Below are 21,418 nucleotides of genomic sequence, written 5' to 3' on the forward strand. Positions count from 1 at the left end.
TCCAGTAACACAGGCATCTATGGTACCATGAGCACTGACAAAAGCTCACCTGTGGCAGTTTGCACAACAGACTCAGAGCAATTGCCCCAGAGCCACAGCCAATCTCCAGGATCACAGGATGAGAGACAGGAACTTGGAAGCAGAGACCTGAATTCTTCTCACATTTCCGAGATTCTTCCTCCACAACTAAAGAGACAAGATCCTAACAAAAAAACAACCAATCAAAAAAAAATTCTAATGGAGTCGTTTTTACTCACACCTTTGCAGTCTGAGGACTGGAGTTCAAATTTCTTCACTCTGTAGCCCATTTATTTTTGTGGCTAATTTTTAAAACACAGATGTCAGCAATGGAACTGACATACTAGAAGTCAGTTCGGTCTCATCTCCCCCACAGAGTGCTTTGATTATTAACCAAATCCTCAGGATAAAATTTCCCACAGATCCTCTGAAATCTTCTAGCACTGTTGGGAAAAACAATAACCAAACAGCTGGAGCACATTATCTTCTGAAACACCATTTTATTTACTCCAAAATTCCAACTTTCAGAATTTGGAAGCTTCAAAATTTAAGATTTCTACACTGTCTCATTGTGGTATGTAATCTGGAGACAGGGGTACAGCTTCTAACAGCATCTAAACGAATAATCCAACCTGCAGATGAAAAGCAAAGGCAAAGAATTACTGAATGATCCAAATGAGTAGGTCCCTACATGGATTTCATATTTTGGACTCCTGCTACATTTTGTTGGTACAAAGGCACTTGGAAAACATTTCCATCCATGCTCCTGGATGCATATGCGTCTGCCATTGCTACCTCCTCCTTCCCACCAATCTCTTTTTTAAATCCCTTTGAAATTTCATGTAAAATCCAACATAGCAGGAGAGGTAGTTGGAAGGTTTGTGAAAATGAGTGACTAGCTACAACAGAAAGCACACATGAGCCTCCCTCAGACTGCAGCATGAACTTCTCTTGCTATTCACTGGAGAAAACTTATGAATGCCTTGAGTGCATCAGCAGCTTCAGCAGGTGCTCACGACTCCTTGCAATCCTTGCACTTTCATGGCACAGCAGCACAGAAACAAGGCCTTCCTGCCCAAGGCACTCCTATGATGACTACGTTATTTCACTTGAGAGGTCTGCTCTTGGATCTCTCCTGTAAATCCAGGAAGCTTAACAAAATTTACAAAGAATAATTGGCTTTATTTTGCCAACAGGTAAAAACCAAAAGGAAAATTACTGGCCTTCTATGTTTACAAGGAATCTTGCATGGTTTTTGGCATAAGCAGGAATACTTAAAAAGCAACACATCCTGGCAGGCAGGTCAGCTTCTTTTTAGTAAGCAACGGCCTCTTCCAGGAGCCTAAAATGGGCAGGCTTGTACACAACGGCATAACCCCTTCCTTGGATATATCACTCTAACTTGGATATATCACCTGCATTGGGGTGCAGTGTAGTAAGTGCCTTGTGCAAAGCCGTAGTTTTTAAGAAGATATTTGTTGCTGTTGCTTGTCCTTCATGCTTGGCCAATTTGCATCTGCAGTAAGGAGGGAGGGAGGGAGGGAGGATGCAAACAGGTGTAAAAATGAAGCATTAGGACAGATGAGCTTCAGTGAAACATCCCTGGTGGCAGAGAACATGGGACATGAGCTGTTTTGTCAGACAGTATTTTCTGAGGTTTCCCACTAGACATGAACTGTTTTAAAACATATGAAAGAACTGTGCCCCTACATGCAAGCACACCCCCACTGCTTAGAGAACAGAAGTGAAGCTTGCACTACTTCACAGTCTGGGATAGAGAAAGAGGCATATTTCAACATTGTTCAGGCCTTGCAAATCGAGCAGCTTCGAACCACCCCATTTTAACGGAACCCTTTGCCTGTTGATTCTTCCCGCTCAAAGAGCCTGAAAGCATAAGTAAAAAGGAGATATTTGATTGATTTGAATGTATAAACTCTCCATATTTCTCCTGGTAACATAACTTCTACTTCAGATCAGCTTTTCTGAGCCTTTGCCATTTTCAGCTCAGCAGTGCTAGGCTTTGCTGCTTTTCCAGTAGCCTGGCTCTGCCAACAACAGCCTTTTGGGAGCCACTGGCTCCTCAGCTTTCTTCAGGCCCCTTTTCACAGCCTTTTGGGACCTTCAGGGGCTTCTTAGGAATAAGCACCTTTAACTGTTTTCATTGGTTTTTCTCCTCAAATCTTCTGCTGTTGCAGCTGGAGCGAGTCAGAGATGCCTGTGCCTTTGCCCACCAGGTAAGGACAACAGCCTCTGTGCTCCTCCAGACTGTGCCCTCTGCCTTCCATAGCCTCCAGCGCTCCTCAGCAATGAGCTCTGCGTGCTCATACCCAAATGCCCAAAACGGAAGGAGCAGCAGCCCGCAGGCTGGAGGGCACCATTCCGAGAGGCCTCTCTCAGAGACGTGTCTTCTCTGCAAAGTGGAGTTTGGTGACTGATGCCCAAGGCAGCCTCCGCCGGCTGTGAGGAGCCACACTGCGATGCCCTACCCTGGTCACCATGTGTTATCGGCACTGCACTCATAAGGCAGTTCTGCTAACAGCCTTCAAAATCACATATTCCTTGGTGCTGCTCTGGGATTCCTTTCCTAGACAATTACAGAGGAAACCATTCTTACAGGCTCCCAACAGGACTGTGGGAAACCATTAGAGGACTAACAGCACTTAGATAGCAACAGGAAAAAACAAACACCTTATCTACCCACTTATGTACAAAAATAGCTTTTGCCTTTCAGCTAACAGCTCCAGATGAACCAGTTTGAAAACACTTCTGCAGTGGAGACAGCCAAATTGTAACTGCAGCTGGTTTGGGGAAGCAGGTGCTGATGAGTCCAAGACCACAGAGGAAGAGCCACCCAAAAAATTCTGCTCAGTCACTAAATCACTCTTTGAAATACCAGTCATTTCTGGTCACTTAAAAATATTTCCAGGAAATCTCTACAATAACTCAGAACCATCTGTCTCCAGGGCTGATCACAGAGTAGCACAAGTTACTTATTACAGATGTCCAAATGTAACTTCCACACAGCAGAACTACTGTCACCATTTCTTAACTTCCTTAAAGTTTATCATTAGTAATTTCAAGCTTAGAGTTTCTAAAGGAACTTCTACTTTACACATTCCACAGTGAAAGTATTTTTAGAGTGCTTACGAAAGCTTGTATTCAAATATGACTGATTTCAGTTTTTACCACATGTATATTATAAGCAGGATACTGGCTTTGTATCCTGCTTCTTGACTCTTGGTTATTTCATATACTTTTTATGGAGGCAAAGGCTAATTCTCTCATAAAACATTTACCATAATAGTTCAAAATTAAAAGACATAAAAATAATGTGACAACCTAAAGAAACTACATCCTTTCCCAGACATTAGTACCTCACTAAAAAAAATATCAATAATTATGAAAGCAAATTCTTTTATGAAATAAATTTGATTGGCAAGCAAAACAGGTGTATTGTAACTGGAAAATCAGGAAAAAATTACAAGAATAGATTATTTGATGTCAAATTAAATTTGCAAGTATGCGCATATTAAAAGCACGAAGTAAAGACAAAACAGAACACACTGGAATAAGACATTTTGTAATTCTGCATTAACTGGCTGTGATACCATGGTTCTTTTCTTTGCTTACAGTTTTCACGTGAAAACCACATCTCCCCAGCATGTGCAAGACAATGAGAAAAACCCGGCAACCACGATACAGAGTATGTCCAGTTAGACCCTTGCCATTGCCACCAGGTTTCATTTTCAGAAATCGTGAATGGTTAAGTTATCCAAAATTGTTTTGAAACAGTGTTCTTCAGATTCTCCTCAGTATTTTTCATCTTTCAGCAAGCAATCTAACCAAAATCTGCACTCCTCCAAGCACACCATAATCTCCAAGATGTCACCACTGAAAACTGATAAATTAAAGCACTTTGCAGAACATAGCAGAACCACTTTCAAATCTCATCTTGGGAGATGAAGTATTTCTGGCCATGCGTTACAGTGTTCATACAAAGACTACAAAATACCCTGCAAGACAGACATCCCCTATCTCTGTACAAGAATCTGAGTAGAGCCACAGCTGGGGAAGAGCCACAAAGAGGCAGAAAGTGCTAAAAAAAGATGCCAGTCCCAGACACAGAGAAAGTGGGACAACAGCAGATGGACAAAGGCTGTGTGGTCTTTATTGCGCAGGGTACCTCATGTCTTCTCTAACTGAACAGATTCAGAGTGCAAACACCTGCTAATGCCACCATTGCTAAAAGCCATCTTAACCATCAGTTTGATCACCAGCTCTAAAGGTTAACAGATGAAAATTACAAAAGTTCCACCGGGAAATAAGAGAAAACACTTTGGCATCCTAGGTAATTAACCTTTGGAATATGTTAGGTAAATTCTCCACAATCTGGCACTCTAAACTGAAACGGCAGGCTGTTCAAAAGAGCTTACTTTCACTCATACCATTTATAGGATTCAATACATCAGAGAGAGGAATGTCCTTTCTACAGAAAACCACTACTTTGGATAAAACAAAGATGACAATCAGCATATCTTCGTATTTTCTAAATCCAGGAAAATTAGTTAGCTTGCTCAGGTGCCTTGTCCCTGCAACATGCTGAGCACTTCAGTACCATTAACACATTTATCCTCACAACTCCCATTTTCCAGATGAACTACTGTAAAAAGTGACTATGCCAAACTCATGAAGGAGGACTACAGCAGAGCAGAGTATTGAACCCAGTGCTCCAGAAGCCTCATCCACACCTTTCCAATGATACCATTTAAGATTGCGGGAACAGGTCCCCCAGACTCCAGCTAGGAAGAGGCAGGTCTACAGCCACGCAAAGGCAACTGACCTCCTGCAGAAAAGTCGCAGATTACCACATCATCTAAATGAACAGTGCTTGGCTACCCTTGAATTACCTTTTTGTTTTTACTCTTCTAGATAAAAAGCTGTAAATGTTTTTAAAAAATATCCAAAGTGCTGTATTAAGGAGCAAGTAAAATCATAAATTAAAAAAATATCTTAGAAATATGACCTGATTCCGTATTTGCCCACAACTTGCTAACCACTGGGTAGGACAAATGCTCAACTGTGAAGTTATTAAAATTCAAGTTATCGCTTACAGCATGAATCTTTATTATCAGTAACAAAGCAGTTACTACACTAAAAAACCTGCTAACCAGTGCTACCGGTACTGGCAGAACTACTTTTATCCTGGAGTCTGGTGTATGCCTACATGGGTGTAAGTGTGATATTTGTGTCAGAGTGGAGAAATGGAACATTTTGAAGATCTTTTTTCCCTTAGTCTGTGCAAGAAATCCTATCCCCCAGCAAAAGCCAGTTTTGGAAAGTATGGAGGGAATGAATGGCAAATGGACAAAACCAGAAACTAAAATCCTCTCTTTGCAATGGCAGCAAAGTGGAAAGGAAGGAGGGTCCTGGACATGGCTTGGGTAGCCCCCAAAACAGAGCTGCTGACATCTGTGTGCAGGGGCAGACTGCACATTTCATTCAATAGATGGGTGTACGGATATGTTCAAGCAGCTGAGAGGAAGAGCTAGAAGTCACATGAAAAGGTGAGCTCAGCAGCTACTGCTGCTGCCCCTTGGAGCAAATCCTATGTATGGCTAAAACTGCCCCACAGCTGTCCTCTCCCCTGCAGCTTGCAGGATTGCCATGCCCCTGGCCCCTTTCCAGGGTGCACCAGCAATGCCAGTGTCCCCAGGACCTTTTTGTCATCTGTTACAGGCAGACAACACAATGGGGCCATAGACTAGACTTAGGAACGGGGCCAGCTCACAGCTCTGCAGTTACCAGCATGATTAATTCCCAATCTCTCTACCTGTTGCAAACTCCTCTTGCACAGCAATAATCAATGAACTTCCCCTTCTCTCCCATTTTACAGGATTTTGTGCAAATAAATATTCAAGAGGATGTTAAGAGCACGAGCCACCTCTGAAACCTGTGCATTCACGAGGGTGGTAAGCTAGGCAAGAAGCAAAGCATCTGGAAGGGTTTTTACATTGCACTGGGCTGGAAGTGATACAGGTATCAAGATGGGTTTTCAGGGACCTACATTCTATTGCTTAGCACAAAATGAGCGGGGAGAGGTATCTAGACCCTCTATGTCTTAGTCAGAAGTGAATTTAAAAATCCACAGGAAAAAATGCAGGACATACTTGGGAGGGAGAAGGATATCTGGTCCTGACTAACAAAGAACGACCTTCCAAGGACTAGAAGAGTCCTATTATCTGGAGTTCCATATACAGGGCAGACAAATATTTGCCTCCCATGCTACTTAATTTCCAGCACTCAGAGGTTCTCAAGCTTTTGTCTCTTAGCCAAGCCACTCACAGCCTGCTCTCACCTTGCAATTCCAGGAAGTCTTGCTTCACTGCCAAATTCACCCTAAGTTCATGCTGTCATTTATTTGGGGTGTGTGTGTCCCCATCCCCGTCCCCCGTTTCCCCCCTCCCCCCACCATCTTTGCTGCTGAGTGAAACAAATGCAAAACTTTGTGAACACCTCCAGCTTCCCATGAGCCTCCACCCACAGCTCCTGTTCCCCAAACAGCCCCTCCAGTACGAATTCATGTTCTGACAGGTTCTTGGTATTACCTCCACCGCCCTGCAGCCAGGTCTCTAGTTCACTGCATTTCTTGGAACCACAGCTGAACAAAGAAAGCATGAGGACAGTGTCTGCCAGCACCCAAACCACAAGCTCCACAGCTGCGCAGCTCCAACCGGCAGACAGCGCAAGGTCAGGCAGCTTTCAGCACCAAGGCAGTCACGGGGAAACAGCAGAGATTCTTGCTGCTCAGTGGTGGCTACGGAGCTGTGCAGAAGTCCAGAGTTAAAGCAATCATGTGCTACAGTCCAACAAAACAGCGAGTGACCTATCTGATGTTTCTGTGATTAAAAGTACAAGGCTAAGAAAAACAGATGAGTGGAGGAATGGGAAAGGCAAGGGTGGAGGTCACAAATTCACACTGTGTTCCCGAGAAGCACCTTTTTTTGTGCTCTCAGTAAAGCAGGGAAGACAAGGTTCCAGGGGTACGAGACAGGGCAGCAAGAGGCTCTAACCTCCCAGGTTAGCAAACAGGACAAGGAAAGCAAAAGACACATGGAAATCTGAGTAACCTTCTCTCTGCTCTTGCACACTTCCTGGGAATGTTTTACTTATTTATGTGCTTTCCAGAAACTTCTGTTCTCAGAATACAGGACTTTCCATAGAGCCTGATCTGATATTAATCAAATCACCCCTCCTCTCCTGTTTGTCCACTTGGCTGCCAATCAGCACATAACAAAACACCAGGAAGCCAAGAAAAACCTGACTCTATGGCAATGGCCCTAGAAGATCATTGCCACATCCCATTCTTCCAAAAGCAAGCCACCAAGCCAGCCCAGTGCTTAGTGGGCAGGCAGGCTATAGCATTTTTGTCGTGGGCTCTTCTGCCTGACACCACAGTGGGAAAGAGAAAATGTTGCAAAAAGCCCATGAAACTCCCCCTATACACATACAGAAAGCAAAACACCAGAGTAACTCCAGAAGGGGCCACTGTTCCTGAAATAAAATGTGGCTTTAGGCAGAAGCAATAAAGAAGTGAAGGCATACCTGATACTGAGCAAGGGGTTTGGCTTCTCCATCATACAATAGAAGAAGCTCCTGATGTGTTGTGGCACACACCAAGCGCTGCTTCATCTGTTGGAGAAGAGGCTGTGACAGCACCCAGAAACAACTTTACCAAAAGGCAGTAAACTTTGCAACTCATATGTGCTAATGCCCAAGAGAAATTACCACAGTTGTCATGTCTAAATTTAGCCATGCCCAGGAGGGGTGAGTAGAATGGATCAAAGTCACTGTAAAGTGGCTGCACCACAGGTCTCGCACACAGACCTCCCTAGGCACATCTCCGCAGAAGGAAGGCATTTTCTTCCTCTGCAGACAGTGGTATTGACCACTGCCAGACACAGCATCTGTCCAGATGCACTGGTCCAGCTTGCTAATCTCCAGCTCTGAAATTCCAGTTACTTAGATGTTTGAAAGAAGCTGCCTGTAGGAAATTGATTTTTCCCCCTGTTCATATGGGAAACCCCTTGAGTCCGATCCCTCCTGTTACAGCCATTCTATAGTTTGTTCTTCTCCAGCTCTAGTCCTAACTTCTGCCCAAACTGCTCATGAGCTAAGCTACTCAGCTGAAACACATAAACAGGGACTCTCTTTCAATTAGAAAAAGGAGATTAAAAACCTGAAGACTTCATAGAGTTCTTTTAGGGCCAAAAAAATAAAGGCATTAACAACATGGAGATCTGTGAGAACATATTAGGAAAGTCTACATAAGTTTACCTGGGGAACAGGTTTGTGCGTGACTTAAAAGAAAGCTGTTGCTCTCTGCACCTTCAGCACAGATTTTAGCTTTAAATTTACATTTTTGAGCCTGTCCTGGAAATTGGCAACTTTGAAGTAATCCTCTGCACAAGCACAACCTTTTTTTCTTGCAGAGGAAGCCAGGAGAAGCTACTGCCATAGTTCATCTTGGCCAGTTAACCAGGAAATGGAGGAAGAAACAGGATGGTTCCTTCTGAACAAGAAATCTGTTCCCGGGAAAACATCCTATCCTGATTTTAAAGCAGCCAGCAACAGGCTCATGCTAAACTGTTTCAGTAATTAATTACACTCCTGTTAAAGTTGGGCAGCTTCTCTTCTGGCCTGCATTTATAGTGCTTGTTATACACTTGTCTATGAAACCAAAGAGACTTCTGTTACCAAATTTCTGCTCCCTGTGCCACGTAATTAACCCCTAAGCTTGTCTTTGATGAGCTAAACAGTGTTTCACAATGAGGCAGATTTTTCCAGCTGTTAACATACCTACTGACTCCTCTCCAAACCCCGTTTTCCATCTCTTTCTCAACCAGTCAGTAACATAACTGGACATAGTATTTTTGCAACTATTCCACTACTGCAGTACACAGATTATTTAATCCTGCTACTTGTATTTGGCGATCACCTGTTAAAACATGCAAGGATCACATTAGCCTGCTGGACAGCCCACTGAAAATGGGTGTTCATGGTCAGCCAATATCTGTAAAAGCCCCAAATCTTCCTCCAAGCTCTTGTGGTAGCAGAAGCCCCTCAGCCACAAGGCACAGGCTGCATTATTTTTTCTCTGCACGTAGGACCCTAGTAAACATTTGTGCCTAGCTCAAAGGACAATTCCAACTGTTCTGCAGCAACAACAGGCTCCTTTCAAAATTCCCATTCTTCAGCTTCTGTGCAACAGCCCACTTTCAGAAAATATTGTTTTCTTCCAACATACTGATAAAATATTGGCTATCATATGGACAAAATCTGATCTGTGTGAGGCCATAACAGCAATGCTCCAACTTTAGCACATTTGTTTACAGCTACATTTTGACAGACAGCAGTTAATTTTTGACGTATCAAATAATGTCCTATTTCATTTACATTCATTATACCTTATAGGAGTCTATATATATTTCAAAAAAGGACCTTAAGCTACATACAAGATAGGACACCATTACCCTTTTCATTCCCCAAATTGGGAAGCCAGTGACACAGAAAGGAGAAGCAGCCTTCCTTTGAAGAGACGACTGGTCAGAGGCAAAACCATGGAAAAAAAAAGGGCAATCTCCTGACCTCTGATCAATGGCTGTACTCACTAGACAGTGTGACCTTTTGACCGTTCTGAAAAGTAGCCATCTGTGGCAATTAAATTAGGGAAATGAAAGACCATTCTGCATCAAAAGTTTCCTCTTGGCACTGATTAAACAGAAAACATGTACACTGGTTTGACACAAAGCACTGGAGAAAGGCCCCACCTTGCAATCTGTATATTTGCATATACCTGTCAGGAAACAAAAATCCTCCCTTCTCTGTGTACTTGACTGTCTTGAAAGGTTAATGATTATGTTTAGCTACAAGTAAGGTTTAACTCATGAAAGGTTTCTCGAGCAAATCTTTGACTATTCCACACACAACACCGCAACACAATGACTGCCATTCAGCTGACAGATGCAAGTAAACAGCAATGGTTTCTGCATATTGAGCATGTTTTATCATGAGAAAGAACCAATCTATCTTGGGAAACAAAAGCTTAAAAATCATAGGTGGAAAAACAACTGATTAGAACAGTGACAGGACTAAAATTTACAAATGCTATAGGGAGCACGAATGCTTTGTGTTATGCAGTAAGAAGGAGGCTCCTGTTAAATGCGCAGGCAGTACCAGAAGCAAAGAAAATATTTTTCCCACTTACAATACCAAATTAGAAAGATTCTTTGTCAGATGATGTCATGGAGACTAGACACAGACTCAAAAGAGGATTACACAAATTAATAGAGAACAGATCCATTAGTGATTATGAAGCAGGATGGCCCCAAATCCAGCTTTGGCTAAGAACAGCCCTTAACTGCTGAGCATCCAAGGATCCTTCCATACCTATCTTTTCCCTTGTAATTTTGCCCCCACCATCTGCTATGAGCCCCAATCAGACACAGTACATTGAACTCAACAGACCAATACAGTCTGACCAAGTCTTCTTTCTTGCTCTCAAGGAGGCTGCAGCCGTGATCTTTTTTGCATGACTACTAAAAAGTGTTCAGCATGGCACAGACTTGCAATTTCTTCCCCTAAGATCTCTCCCCGGTTAAACAGGCATCCTCACCCTACAGTGTCCCTTAGAGGACAATGGACTGTTCTCAGAACACAGACACCACAACAAAGCCAAGACAGAAAAAAAAAAAAAAAAAAAGTAGATCTGAGCTCCTGCTGAGATCACAACAGGTCAGGGGGGTGGCACCAGGGGACTTACGGGTGGCTTGAAGGTCAGAGGGGATAGTGGGACCGTGACAATCCTCCCAAGCAGTTCTGAGCCTCCTCCAGCAAAAGAACCCAACACTACCCACACAGTAGTTGCAAGGAATAAAAGATGACCATTTTTGTTTTCAACTAAACAAATAAGCCTTCATTTTCTTTAAAACACAGCATCTGAGAGAGGAGGGGCTCAGAGGCATCAGAAATCCTATAATTAATAGGAAACAGAACTGTTCAGGAGCAACGCGAGCCTAAGCCTGGAGTGCCCTCTGCAGGTACGGGCCCGGAGAGCCGCACACCCCAAAGCACTGCAGGGAAGTCCTGGACCAAACCAAACTTTTCCTCAGTGAAGTCATGGTGAGGCTTCATTTAGCTCGTATTTACCCGGACCAAAAAGGCATTTTGTATCCACGCTGGCTGAGTTCTCCTCCTCTTTGTCCTATTTTTCCACTGATCCACAAGGCTGTGGCCCAAGTTTAGAAGGCCCTGTCCTGGGAAAAGGACTTTCTTCTCCATTAATACAGCGACTGAGCAACGCTGAGACAGGGGTTCTTTGACATTACAGTAATAATGACATAACAAAGATAATTCATAAGACTGAGAACATCCCTTAACTTTGACCCAAACACCTCTGCAGTGCAGGAGCCTGGCTCTGGCAGTCACACGAGGAAAGCAGGCAGGACACCGAGTTCTGCAAGCCCTTGCAAACCCACTCAGTGCTTGTAGCAGGGAGGCCAAAGCTTTGCTCACAGAGAGCAAGGTAACTGGAGGAAGGTGAGACTGCGGACAGCTTAACAAAACTCTCCTCCAACACAGTATGTCTGTGCTCACAGAAGTATCCACCAGTCCTGTATGCCAAGAAGTTACAACTGAATGGAATCAGTTCTGTTATCCCACTCTCAGAGCTTAAACAGGACCTGCTAGTTTCCTAATTTTGGCTGCCTGTCCCCTCCCCACCCAGATTCCCAAGGAACAGAAGAATAAAGCCAGATGTGCTGAAAAAATATTCCCAAGGGGAGCGAATGGGAGAGGGCTCAGCAACCAGAGAGAACTAAACAGACTACAAAAGGGCAAATTTCACATAGGGCTAAATTAAGCGAAGTGAATTTCTGTCTTTGCATGTCTGTCTCTGTCCCCAGGACTGAAACAATGCTGGTGGATTTTGTCGTACTGTGTTTAACCTCATGACATTAGTAATGCATCTGGGAGCAAAAGCCATAACCCTTCTGTCGTAACCATAAAGTGTGTCATAAAGATGGCTCCTCTTCTTTTCAAACTTTGAATCAACAAGCAGGAGCATTTGCAGAAGCTACATAAATATAACTAGGAAGCAAATTTTGCAGCTGCTTGCATATCTGCACTAACAAGTCCATTCAGGGAGTCACATTTACTCAGCCAAGGACAAGATATGCCATGTAGGTTGTGTGTGCAGTCACAGATCGGCAACTTAAACCTGGGACATCAATATTGATAAAAAATCCTAAAGAACAAGGATTATTTACAGATATTATCTGGTGAAAAGTTTCAGCACTGTTGGTTTTAAGAACACTGCAGACAAATCCTAAACAAAAAAAGAGCAACAGATGCAACTAACTTCAATATTTTTAAAAGGAGATATGTCCACTACAGTTTTATATTCCAGTGAAGTCTGGCAAAATTACTGTGATGAAACAAAACACAAGCAAACTCCAACCCAAACACATCACACAAAGCTTTGAGAGATGACCAACCTTTCCTTCCTAGCAGAAAGAAAGGATCTGGACACCAACTCACTTCGTGCAACAGGTTACACACTGTACACGGGTCCTGGAAGCAGCACATGCCTAAAGCAGCATCCTGTGTGGTGCTGCTAAATAGCTGGATCTTGTCTCCATGCTCTTCCTGTCCAAGTAATCTCCCCAGTACCACATCACAAGAAAACTCTCACACGAGCTATCATCATAAACTTCTGGCCTTCCGTAACTAATGAGCTAAAAATGTGCCTTCACAGTAAGTACCGTGACACATCAAATAAAGTTTTCCCAGAGACACAAGGTTTGGATCAAGCTGTTCATGCTACATTTGTGCACCAGGGTATGTTAAGTGGTTTCAAACACAGTGTGTTACAGAGCACTGCATTTCAGTTTGGGCCAGCAGAGATGCCTTTACCAAAATCATGCATGTGGGTGTAATTAACAGTGTTCTCAGACATGAGCCACCCTGGCTTCCACTCCACACAATAGTCCTTTGTTTGAAGCCTGGCACTGCATGGAGAGAACTGGAGCGTATCACCAGAGGAAGCCTTGACAGCAGATGTTTTACTTGCAGAACATACAAGTTCTCCCTGGTTTTAATGCTAACATTGCACCCACAAATTAATGGGGAGCTAGAGGTTGGAAATACTCTCTTGAATCAACTAGAGCAGAAATATTGTTGACAATAACAAAGCTAACCATTGCAGGGCTCCAACTCACAAAACTATTCCTTAGGACCCTATTTCCAAATTTAATCACCACAGAGTGGTCAAATTCAGACACAACAGAGAACTCGCACCTTCTCTGGACACAAGTGTTATCACTATGATTCAGGGCCCAACACACTCTCGATGAGATGCTAATGATGCCCCACCCCAAACCAAGATTCTGGTTCTGAATTTTCTTTTATAGGTTAAGATGAGAGGATGTCTAAGTAGTAGTTGTGCCGATTCCGACTAAATTGTCTGGAATAATCGTCTCTCCCCTATGGGGAAACGCTGAGCAAGTTGGGCCTGTTCAGCCTGGAGAAGAGAAGGCTGAGAGGGGATCTTATCAATGTCTACAAATATTTTCAGGGAGAGTGTCAGGAGGACGGGGCCAGGCTCTTTTCAGTGGTACCCAGTGACAGAACAAGGGGCAGTGGGCACAAATTGCAACACAAGAAGTTACTTCTGAATATGAGGAAGAACTTTTGTTTCTTTTGGGGGTGACAAAGCACTGGAACAGGCTGTCCGGAGAGGCTGTGGGGTCTCCTTCTCTGGAGATACTCAAAACAACCCTGGACATGATTCTGTGCAACTTTCTCTTGGTGAACCTGCTTTAGCAGTGGGATAGACTAGCTGATCTCCAGAGGTCCCTTCCAACCCTGACCAGTCTGTGAACACCCTCATGGATTTCAGTAGCACTGTTCTTCAAAGGGCACAACAGAAGCACAGGCTGCCTTTGCCTTTTAACTTTTGTGTAATAAAAGGTGTCAGATGAAGGATTCTGCAGACTGCATCCTCTATTGAGCTGCTGCTTTCTTCATACATTCCCAATACCATCCCTTCCCCATAAAAAGCAAAGGTGGCCTTCCCATCTTTAAAGCTCATTCAGTCCTCGGCATCTCTTCTGACACTGTCAGTAGGGAACATTCTGTCTGAAAGAGCTTCTTCATTCTTTTTACAACATGGGCCCCTACTTATAGAGACCTGAGCAGAGAGGGCTGCCCACATATTACAATAGTCATCAAGCAGCAGGCAGATGACTGAAGAAATGACTATTAGACTGAAACAGGTTTAAGCTTCTGGGACTCCTAAATAACAAGCTATGGAGATCATTGTAACTCTAAAACTTCACACAGGCTCCAAAAGAAAATAAATTCTCAGAATTTTTTTTTAAAAAAACAATCAAACAAAACCAAAAACCCACAACCAACTCAAAACCCTCAAAAAACCTAAAACCTCCTGAGAACTAGTAAACAGAAACCTCCTGGGGACCAGTAAACAGAAAGACTTCCTTGATAAGATGGTCCATGAGCTGAAAGCTAGGCTACTGTAAGGGAAATTGTCACCATGTAGTTCTCAGGCTTTTCTCTAGCAGCAGCAACATTGGGGAAAATGGAGTTTTAACTTGATCGTGAATGGCTGTCCTTTACATTCTTACAACTGACATTTATATTTAATTCCAGCCCAGGTCAGAACTTACCCTTCAGTTTCCAGTCTTTGTCCAGAAACCACTGTGGAGCCATCAGACAGGCAGTAGGTGCCATTTCCTACCAGCCTGCACTGTTTTAGTCTGCACATGGACAAACAAGCTCTCTGGAGTCCATCACCATTTTCCAGTAGCAGCTTTCTACTACTGCAGGATTTTGCTAACAATCTTTGGACAACTTCTGAGATTATTACCCTTGTATCAAAGTACTAAGCCACTGGGATACAGCAGTATGGGTTTTGAACTTCTAGGAGTCATTACTATACTAGAAATAAGGAAAGAAAGCCAAGTCCTTCCATTAATGAAGATGGATGTCTGTGTAATTAAGCGATATGCTAGCTTGCAACATCTCTCACTCTGAGCCAGGAGGTGAAGTTCAACAGCACTGGTTCCAGTTCACAAGCTTAGAATCCCCCTCTGTTCTAAAAGAAGTGATCTGACCTACTCATCACTACAATCTCACGATACACTGGGCACCTTCACAGCAATGCGATGTAATTTACAGATTCAAGCCTGCCCCTTCCTGGTTCCCCACATTCATACCTCTGTTTCAGGCCGAGGAATAAATACTGGGGGTCTCATCTTCAGAGTCAGGTCCTGAAAGTCCCACTCACCAAGAACATACTGCACCGGCATTCTGTGGCAGGCAAAAAGCAAGCACGAACACTTTAGGACTACACTCTGTAACACAGAACAGCTCTCAATACCATGCTTACCTCATTACTAACCACATAACCCTTAGGGTGAGCACCTAGACACCACCACAGCTCTCAGCTTCATGTGCAACACACACGTGCACTCTAAGGAAGCTGCAGGAGCTCCATTCCCACAGGAGTTTGTCATAAAATGCTGGACTCTGGGAACTACAGGCCAGTCAGCCTCACCTTGATACTGGGGAAAGTGATGGATCAAGTTGTTTCCAAACATACCAAGTACAAGAAGGTGACTGGGAGTAGTCAGCATGGATTTATAAAGGGGAAATCTTTCCTGACCGGCCTGACAGCCACTCGTGACACAACGACTAGCTCAGCGCATGAGAGAATAATCTGTTTATCTTGACTTTCCTAAGGGTTTTCATACTGTCTCGCCTAACATCATCATATACAAGCTGATGATATATGGACTAGATAAACGAAGTAGACTGAAAACTGACCACACTGGCAGGCTCTGAGGACTATGTTCAGCAGCACAAAGTCCAGCTGAAGGCCAGTCACTACTGGAGCACCCCTGGAGTCAACAGTGGGGCCAATATAGCATAACACTTTCATTAATAATCTTGATGAAGGGACAGAGAGCACCCTTGGCATGTCTGCAGGTGACAGAAAATTAAGAGGAGTTGTTAATAGACCAGATGGATGTGCTACTTTTCAGAGGGACCTCAGGAGGCTGGAAAAATGTGCTGACAGGAACCTCATACAATTCAGCACAGTAATGCGAAGTCTTAAAAACTGAGGAGGAATAACCCCATGCACCAGTATGGGCTGGGGGCCAAACAGCTGGACAGTGGCCCTGCAGAGAAGGCCCTGGGGATCGGGTGGACATGCTGACCATGAGCCAGCAATGTGCCCTTGCAACAAAGGCAGTCAGTGGCTTCTTGGGCTGCATTAGGCAGAGCGTTGCCAGACGGTCGAGGGAGGGGATCCTTCCCCTCTATTCAGTGCTGGTAGGAAATATCTGGGGTGCTGGGCTCCAAGTATAGGAAAGACATGGACATACTGGAGTAAGTCCAGTAAATGGTCATTAAGATGATTAAGGGATTGGAACACCTGACATACAAGGAGAGAGACTGGGACAGTTTAGCCTTGAGAAGGGAAGGCTCAGGCAGGGGTGAGGGGCGAGGGACAGGGGAAGGAAATCTCAACAATAACAACATGTATCTGGTGAGATGGAGTAAAGACGGCAGAGCCTGACTTTCTTCAGTGATGTCTAGTGAAAAGACAGGCAAAGGGCACAGACTGAAATATAGAAAAGTCCATTCAAACCTAATAATCACCAGCACCTCCCCCCACCTGTTATTTTTTTCTCCATTCCAAACACCGTGAGGGTAGCCAGCCACTGGAGCAGGCTGTCCAGAGAGGTTGTATAGTATCTGTCTTTGGATATATTAAGAACCAAATTGGGCATGACCCTCAACAACTTGCTCTAGCTGATCCTGCTATGAGCAGGGGTGGTGGACTAGACTTCCAAAGCTCCCAGTCAGCATTCATGATTCCATGACTCTGTGAAGTTATGGTGCCTCACAGCGGCTGAAATTGTGGCCTCAATCTGCTGTTTCTACATGAAGAAGTGACGTATCTGTTGCAATCTTAACAGCACTTAAGTCAGAGCAATTTGCAAGTCAGACAGCCCTGGGAATTTTGCATTTCTGCTCCTAACACAAGAATCCAGAGCAGCAGGAAAATTTCAGTGAAGACACTCAAATCCTGCAAACAGTAACCACTGCTAACACTCTGCCTCCCTGAGAAACCTTCACATCCTATTCTGTGTAAGTCGTGGCAAGATTAACCCACACAGCAAAACAAGGATCCACATCATAACCACACTCTTGTAAACAAGCAGAAGGATGCCACCTCCAAATGTATTCTGAAGCATCTCTCATCCTTCTCAATGATCCAAGTTCCTGAATATTTCCTCTCCCCACACACTACTCCCTAGGTCCACCTTGATTACAGGTAGCTCCTTCACACCAAACCCATCCAAGTTTTGCGCTAAGAGAACCCCTCACACAGAGTAAGCAAATGGAGGCCAAATGGAGACCAAAGCTTCATCAGCCATGGATACCTCTAAACACCAGGGAAACCCCTCTGCAGACAAAGCCTAGAAAGAAAAGCACAACACCACCACAGACCAGTATACGACTGGCAGCTGAAGAGGGCGCTGAATCAGACAGAAGGGACCAAGGCTAAATTTTGTTAGCACAGAAGATCTTAATGAAAATGTACTCAACTCAGAGCCAATACTGCCAGTTTCCTACTCCTCTCTGCTCCCAGACAGACAGGTGGTTTGCAACCTGACAGCAACAGCAAGTGCCCATCCCTTGAGCCACCATGAGAGACAAACACAATACTGTTACTTGAACACATCAGCTGCTAATTCTCTTCTGCCTTCCCTCTTCCACTGGTCTTCTGGCTGCGTTAAGACTGAAGGAAAACCCTCCAAAGGAATGACTGTAAGAGAATGCTCCTACCTTTCTAGTCGCTTGTTGCTCAGCTGCTGGATTTGCTCCTGCTGCACTGCTGTAAGTGGAGTATGCAGGCTTTTGGAATTCAAGCTCTGAAACTGAAAGACAAGGTCACTTTAAAACCTGCCTACTTGTGCCACTTGAGTGTCCTCTGCACCCTCCCAAGGGCATCCTCCAGGGAGACCCCGTATGCTGACAAACAGGTATGCCTGGCACTGTTGGAAACCACAAATGATTAGGAGAACCTATTGGCATGTTTAAAAACAGACCTAGACAACTGTTCTGCTACTTTTCAGGGCTCAGAATAAGTAGTAAGATTAAGAATCATTCCACCAAGCAAGTCAGGGTACAGTGTGGGCATATATGTCATGGGTCATATTTCAGTCTCTGCAGAAGAGGGCATTTAAGAGACCCCAGGGTGTTCTGCTGGCATTAATAAACCATGCCTCACTGCCATCTAAGGAAGGGAAAGTTGCTCTACTTCCTGTGAGATAAAAAGAAAGGTAAGGGATTCAAGCAAAGTGACAAAGTGAGAAGCACACGCAGACCTTGTTCTTTTCCTATTACTTAACTGTTTTTGCTCCCAGGGCAAATGACACAATATATTCACTGGATTCACGTGCTTCAGGGATCCCATTTGTCTCGAACACCTTCTGCCAGTAGTTCACCACATCAGTGGCAGTCACAAACCCAGGTCTTGTGCTGCAGTTCTGCCTCAGAGATGACTGCTTTGGACTGAGGATAGGACCTTGACTTTGACTCAATCTCCCTGGCACGCACTGAGGTGCAAGACCCAGCAACCTCCTGAGCAGTGGGTGGCTGAGGCATCGCATTGTGGCAAAATCAGTTCCTGGCTTCAACATGTGTTCCTTGTTGCCATCAGCTAATTTAGTCAGTGCTGAGACTCACAGGCCAATGTTGTGAAGCACCAGCTGACCACAGTCAGTAGATCCTCCTCAGGGCAGCAAGAAAACGGCACTAGTTTGCAGCTCTTCTGGTCTAGAAAAAGAGACAAGAGTACAGCCTGAATCCCTCGGCCTGGCAAATTGCAGGTTCCCCTGACAGAACGCAGACTGCTTGCCCTAATCCCAGTCCACAGGTACAAAACCAATTACTTGCACCCTAAGAGTAACAAAGGATTACCCCAAGAAAAGACTTGGGTGACAGCTAACCAGCTCTGCCACTGCAATACATTTCTCTGCAGAGCTGCCCATCTCCACAGGCCAGAGCTACCAGGAGGCCAGTCTGGGCCCATGGCAGGGCAGAAGCGAATGCGCCTACACACAGGCACAACACTCCCACCTGTTCCTGGTCCCAGAAAGCCACAAACAGGCCAGCCTTCAGCTCCAGCACTTGGTGCTCTATCCCATGAGTGGGTCACCCTGGTTCCCTGAAGGAAGGCTTTCAGTCTCTCCTGGATTCTTTCCTTTACTCCCCTCTCTGGTCATAAACCACAAGTCCTAGGTTAGTGGGTGGGCTCACAGAAGCCCTTGACTTCATAGGTCAAGGATCTTCCCCACTGTCACCATCCCTGGAGAGCAGACAAGGGGCCACAGAGCCAGTGCTGAACTGTTAAGAGCAGAGGAAGGCGAAAAGCTCACAGGGCACAACTAAAGGGAAGAGAAACACCTGAAAGATACAAAGACCAGAAAAGGCAAACCCTGCCAAAGGGAGGTCAGTCTCTTAAAGGAGAGAACAAGCAGAGCCAGACAGAGAAGGAAGTAAGACTAGATGCCTGCAGGAGACAAAGTAGATGAAACTTTACAAAACAGCTGCTGTGTATCACACTTGGAACTGTGAGAGACAAACAGAACACCAACCCCACTTTCCTGCTGTGATCCAATAGAAAGAAGGGTGCCCCTCCCTCCTGACTCACAGTCCCTGGGAGCCATTGTGGGTTTCCCTGAGCACCCATTCCCAGTCCTCTATGGATGGCTGGTTTTCATCACTATCTCAGAGAGGCCACAACCTCCCCTCCTCCAATTCCTCCAGAAAACAACCACACAAACAAATAAATACCTCCCCCAAGCTGCAGGCAGCACCCAGGGTGGATGCTGCCCTGGAGGAATGCTGCTGCAGGGAGATCTGGGGAGGCTGGGTCAGCTCCCACCTTGGCAGATGCTGGCACTGAACCACTGCAGCAGCCCTGGACCCTGTTGCATGGGACACCCGCACAAGCAGCTGCATGGGGCCTGCCCTGCTCTTTCTGCAGTGAAACTGGAAAGAGTCAGGCCTCTACTGTCCTCCTTTGCAAAATCAAACCAGAGCCCTGGGAAGCAACAAAGGGAATACCCTGCAGCAAAGATCTCCAGATTGGCTTACCTGCTACCTCCTGGCAAAGGGGCAGGTGCTCGAATAGCCTAAGGATCCCCTTCGTATCAACTTTGTTACCCCCAGCAGATAGATAAGCAGCCCCTATAAGGCCTTCCTTTTATGTTACACATAAGCAGTCTGACAACTGTAGTCTTTACCAGAGCAGCTCCCCACTCCAAGGCCCTGTTTTGATGATACTGCCACAAGAGGAACACTAAAGGAATAAAACATTAACCGTTACTGTTGTTAGGGAGTCAGATAAGACTTTAATTGGCCATGACTGGAACAATGCTGCCACTACTGTCACAATTAATAAAGCCCAGCTGCGGATGCAAGGTCCCTGCCAAGAACAGTGACTGTGTGCTACTTCTCAGTGCAAATACCTGTGTGCACGCAGGTAGGGAACACATATTCTTTTCCCCCTGCAGGTCTGTGGTTTGGTCTATTTGACCCACAGTTCCCCATTCACTTAGTCCAACACGTGCACTGGAGCCGCCGAAAGGCACGGCCTGCCCGGCTCCCGGCACCTGCCCCACGCTCCTCGTCCCGCCCGCAGGCTCGGGCAGGAGCTGGCGCTGCGCTGCACAAGCCGACACCATCCGCCACTAGGGCGGCGGGCGGCAGCACCGGGACAGCGGGCACAGCCTCGCCGGCCGCACCAGGGGGGCAGCGGGCACAAGCCCCCCACTCGCCAGCCGGGCGGCTGCCCGCCCACGCCTCAGTTCCACTGACTGGGCGTCTCTGCGGCGGTAACGAGCCCCACAGCCCACCGCCGGCACCGCAGCCCGGCCTTCCTTCAAGCCACCCCCCAGCCTTCCCTGCAGACGCAATACCCGGCCGCGGCGGGCGGCCCACCTGGCCTGCACCACGCCACGGGGCCCCTTCACCTGGGGGGGGTGGCGGGTCCGGGGGCCCCTCAGAGGCGAGCGCGCCCGCACAGCGACGTCTCACCTCATGGCTACCGCCACCGGCCGAGCTAGAGACACGGCCGGGGCCGGGGGAAGCGGCCTCCCGCCCCGCAGCCTGCGGTGGGGACTCGAGGAAGGGCTGTGGGGAGCACGGCCGAGACGCTCCCACCACTCACTGAGCGCATGAGTGACAGGCGCAGTGGCCAACTGCGAGCCGAGCCCTGCGGGGGCCGGCGAATCGCCTGGGGCGC

At 45.8% G+C, this 21,418-nt stretch overlaps 1 protein-coding gene across 4 annotated transcripts in view; it reads right to left on the minus strand.

Moving 5' to 3' along the window:
• HEMK1 (HemK methyltransferase family member 1) overlaps positions 1-21,355 on the minus strand; it is a 34,547-nt gene extending 13,192 nt beyond the window's left edge. Inside the window, exons 1-5 of one of the 4 annotated variants that reach the window (XM_056335614.1) lie at positions 21,211-21,355; positions 18,519-18,945; positions 17,953-18,044; positions 15,309-15,402; positions 50-202 (exon numbers count right to left, since the gene is read on the minus strand). In XM_056335614.1, the coding sequence (XP_056191589.1) occupies positions 50-202; positions 15,309-15,402; positions 17,953-18,044; positions 18,519-18,809 (630 nt within the window). In that variant the 5' untranslated portion in view covers positions 18,810-18,945; positions 21,211-21,355. Of the gene's footprint in view, positions 1-49; positions 203-15,308; positions 15,403-17,952; positions 18,045-18,518; positions 18,946-21,114 lie in introns of all 4 variants that reach the window. The other 3 variants (XM_056335616.1, XM_056335615.1, XM_056335617.1) reach the window with 3 other exon arrangements.
• Positions 21,356-21,418: the final 63 nt, after the last annotated feature.

This window comes from Falco biarmicus, chromosome 4 (genome assembly GCF_023638135.1).
Source record: "Falco biarmicus isolate bFalBia1 chromosome 4, bFalBia1.pri, whole genome shotgun sequence".
Taxonomy (NCBI): Eukaryota; Metazoa; Chordata; class Aves; order Falconiformes; family Falconidae; genus Falco; species Falco biarmicus.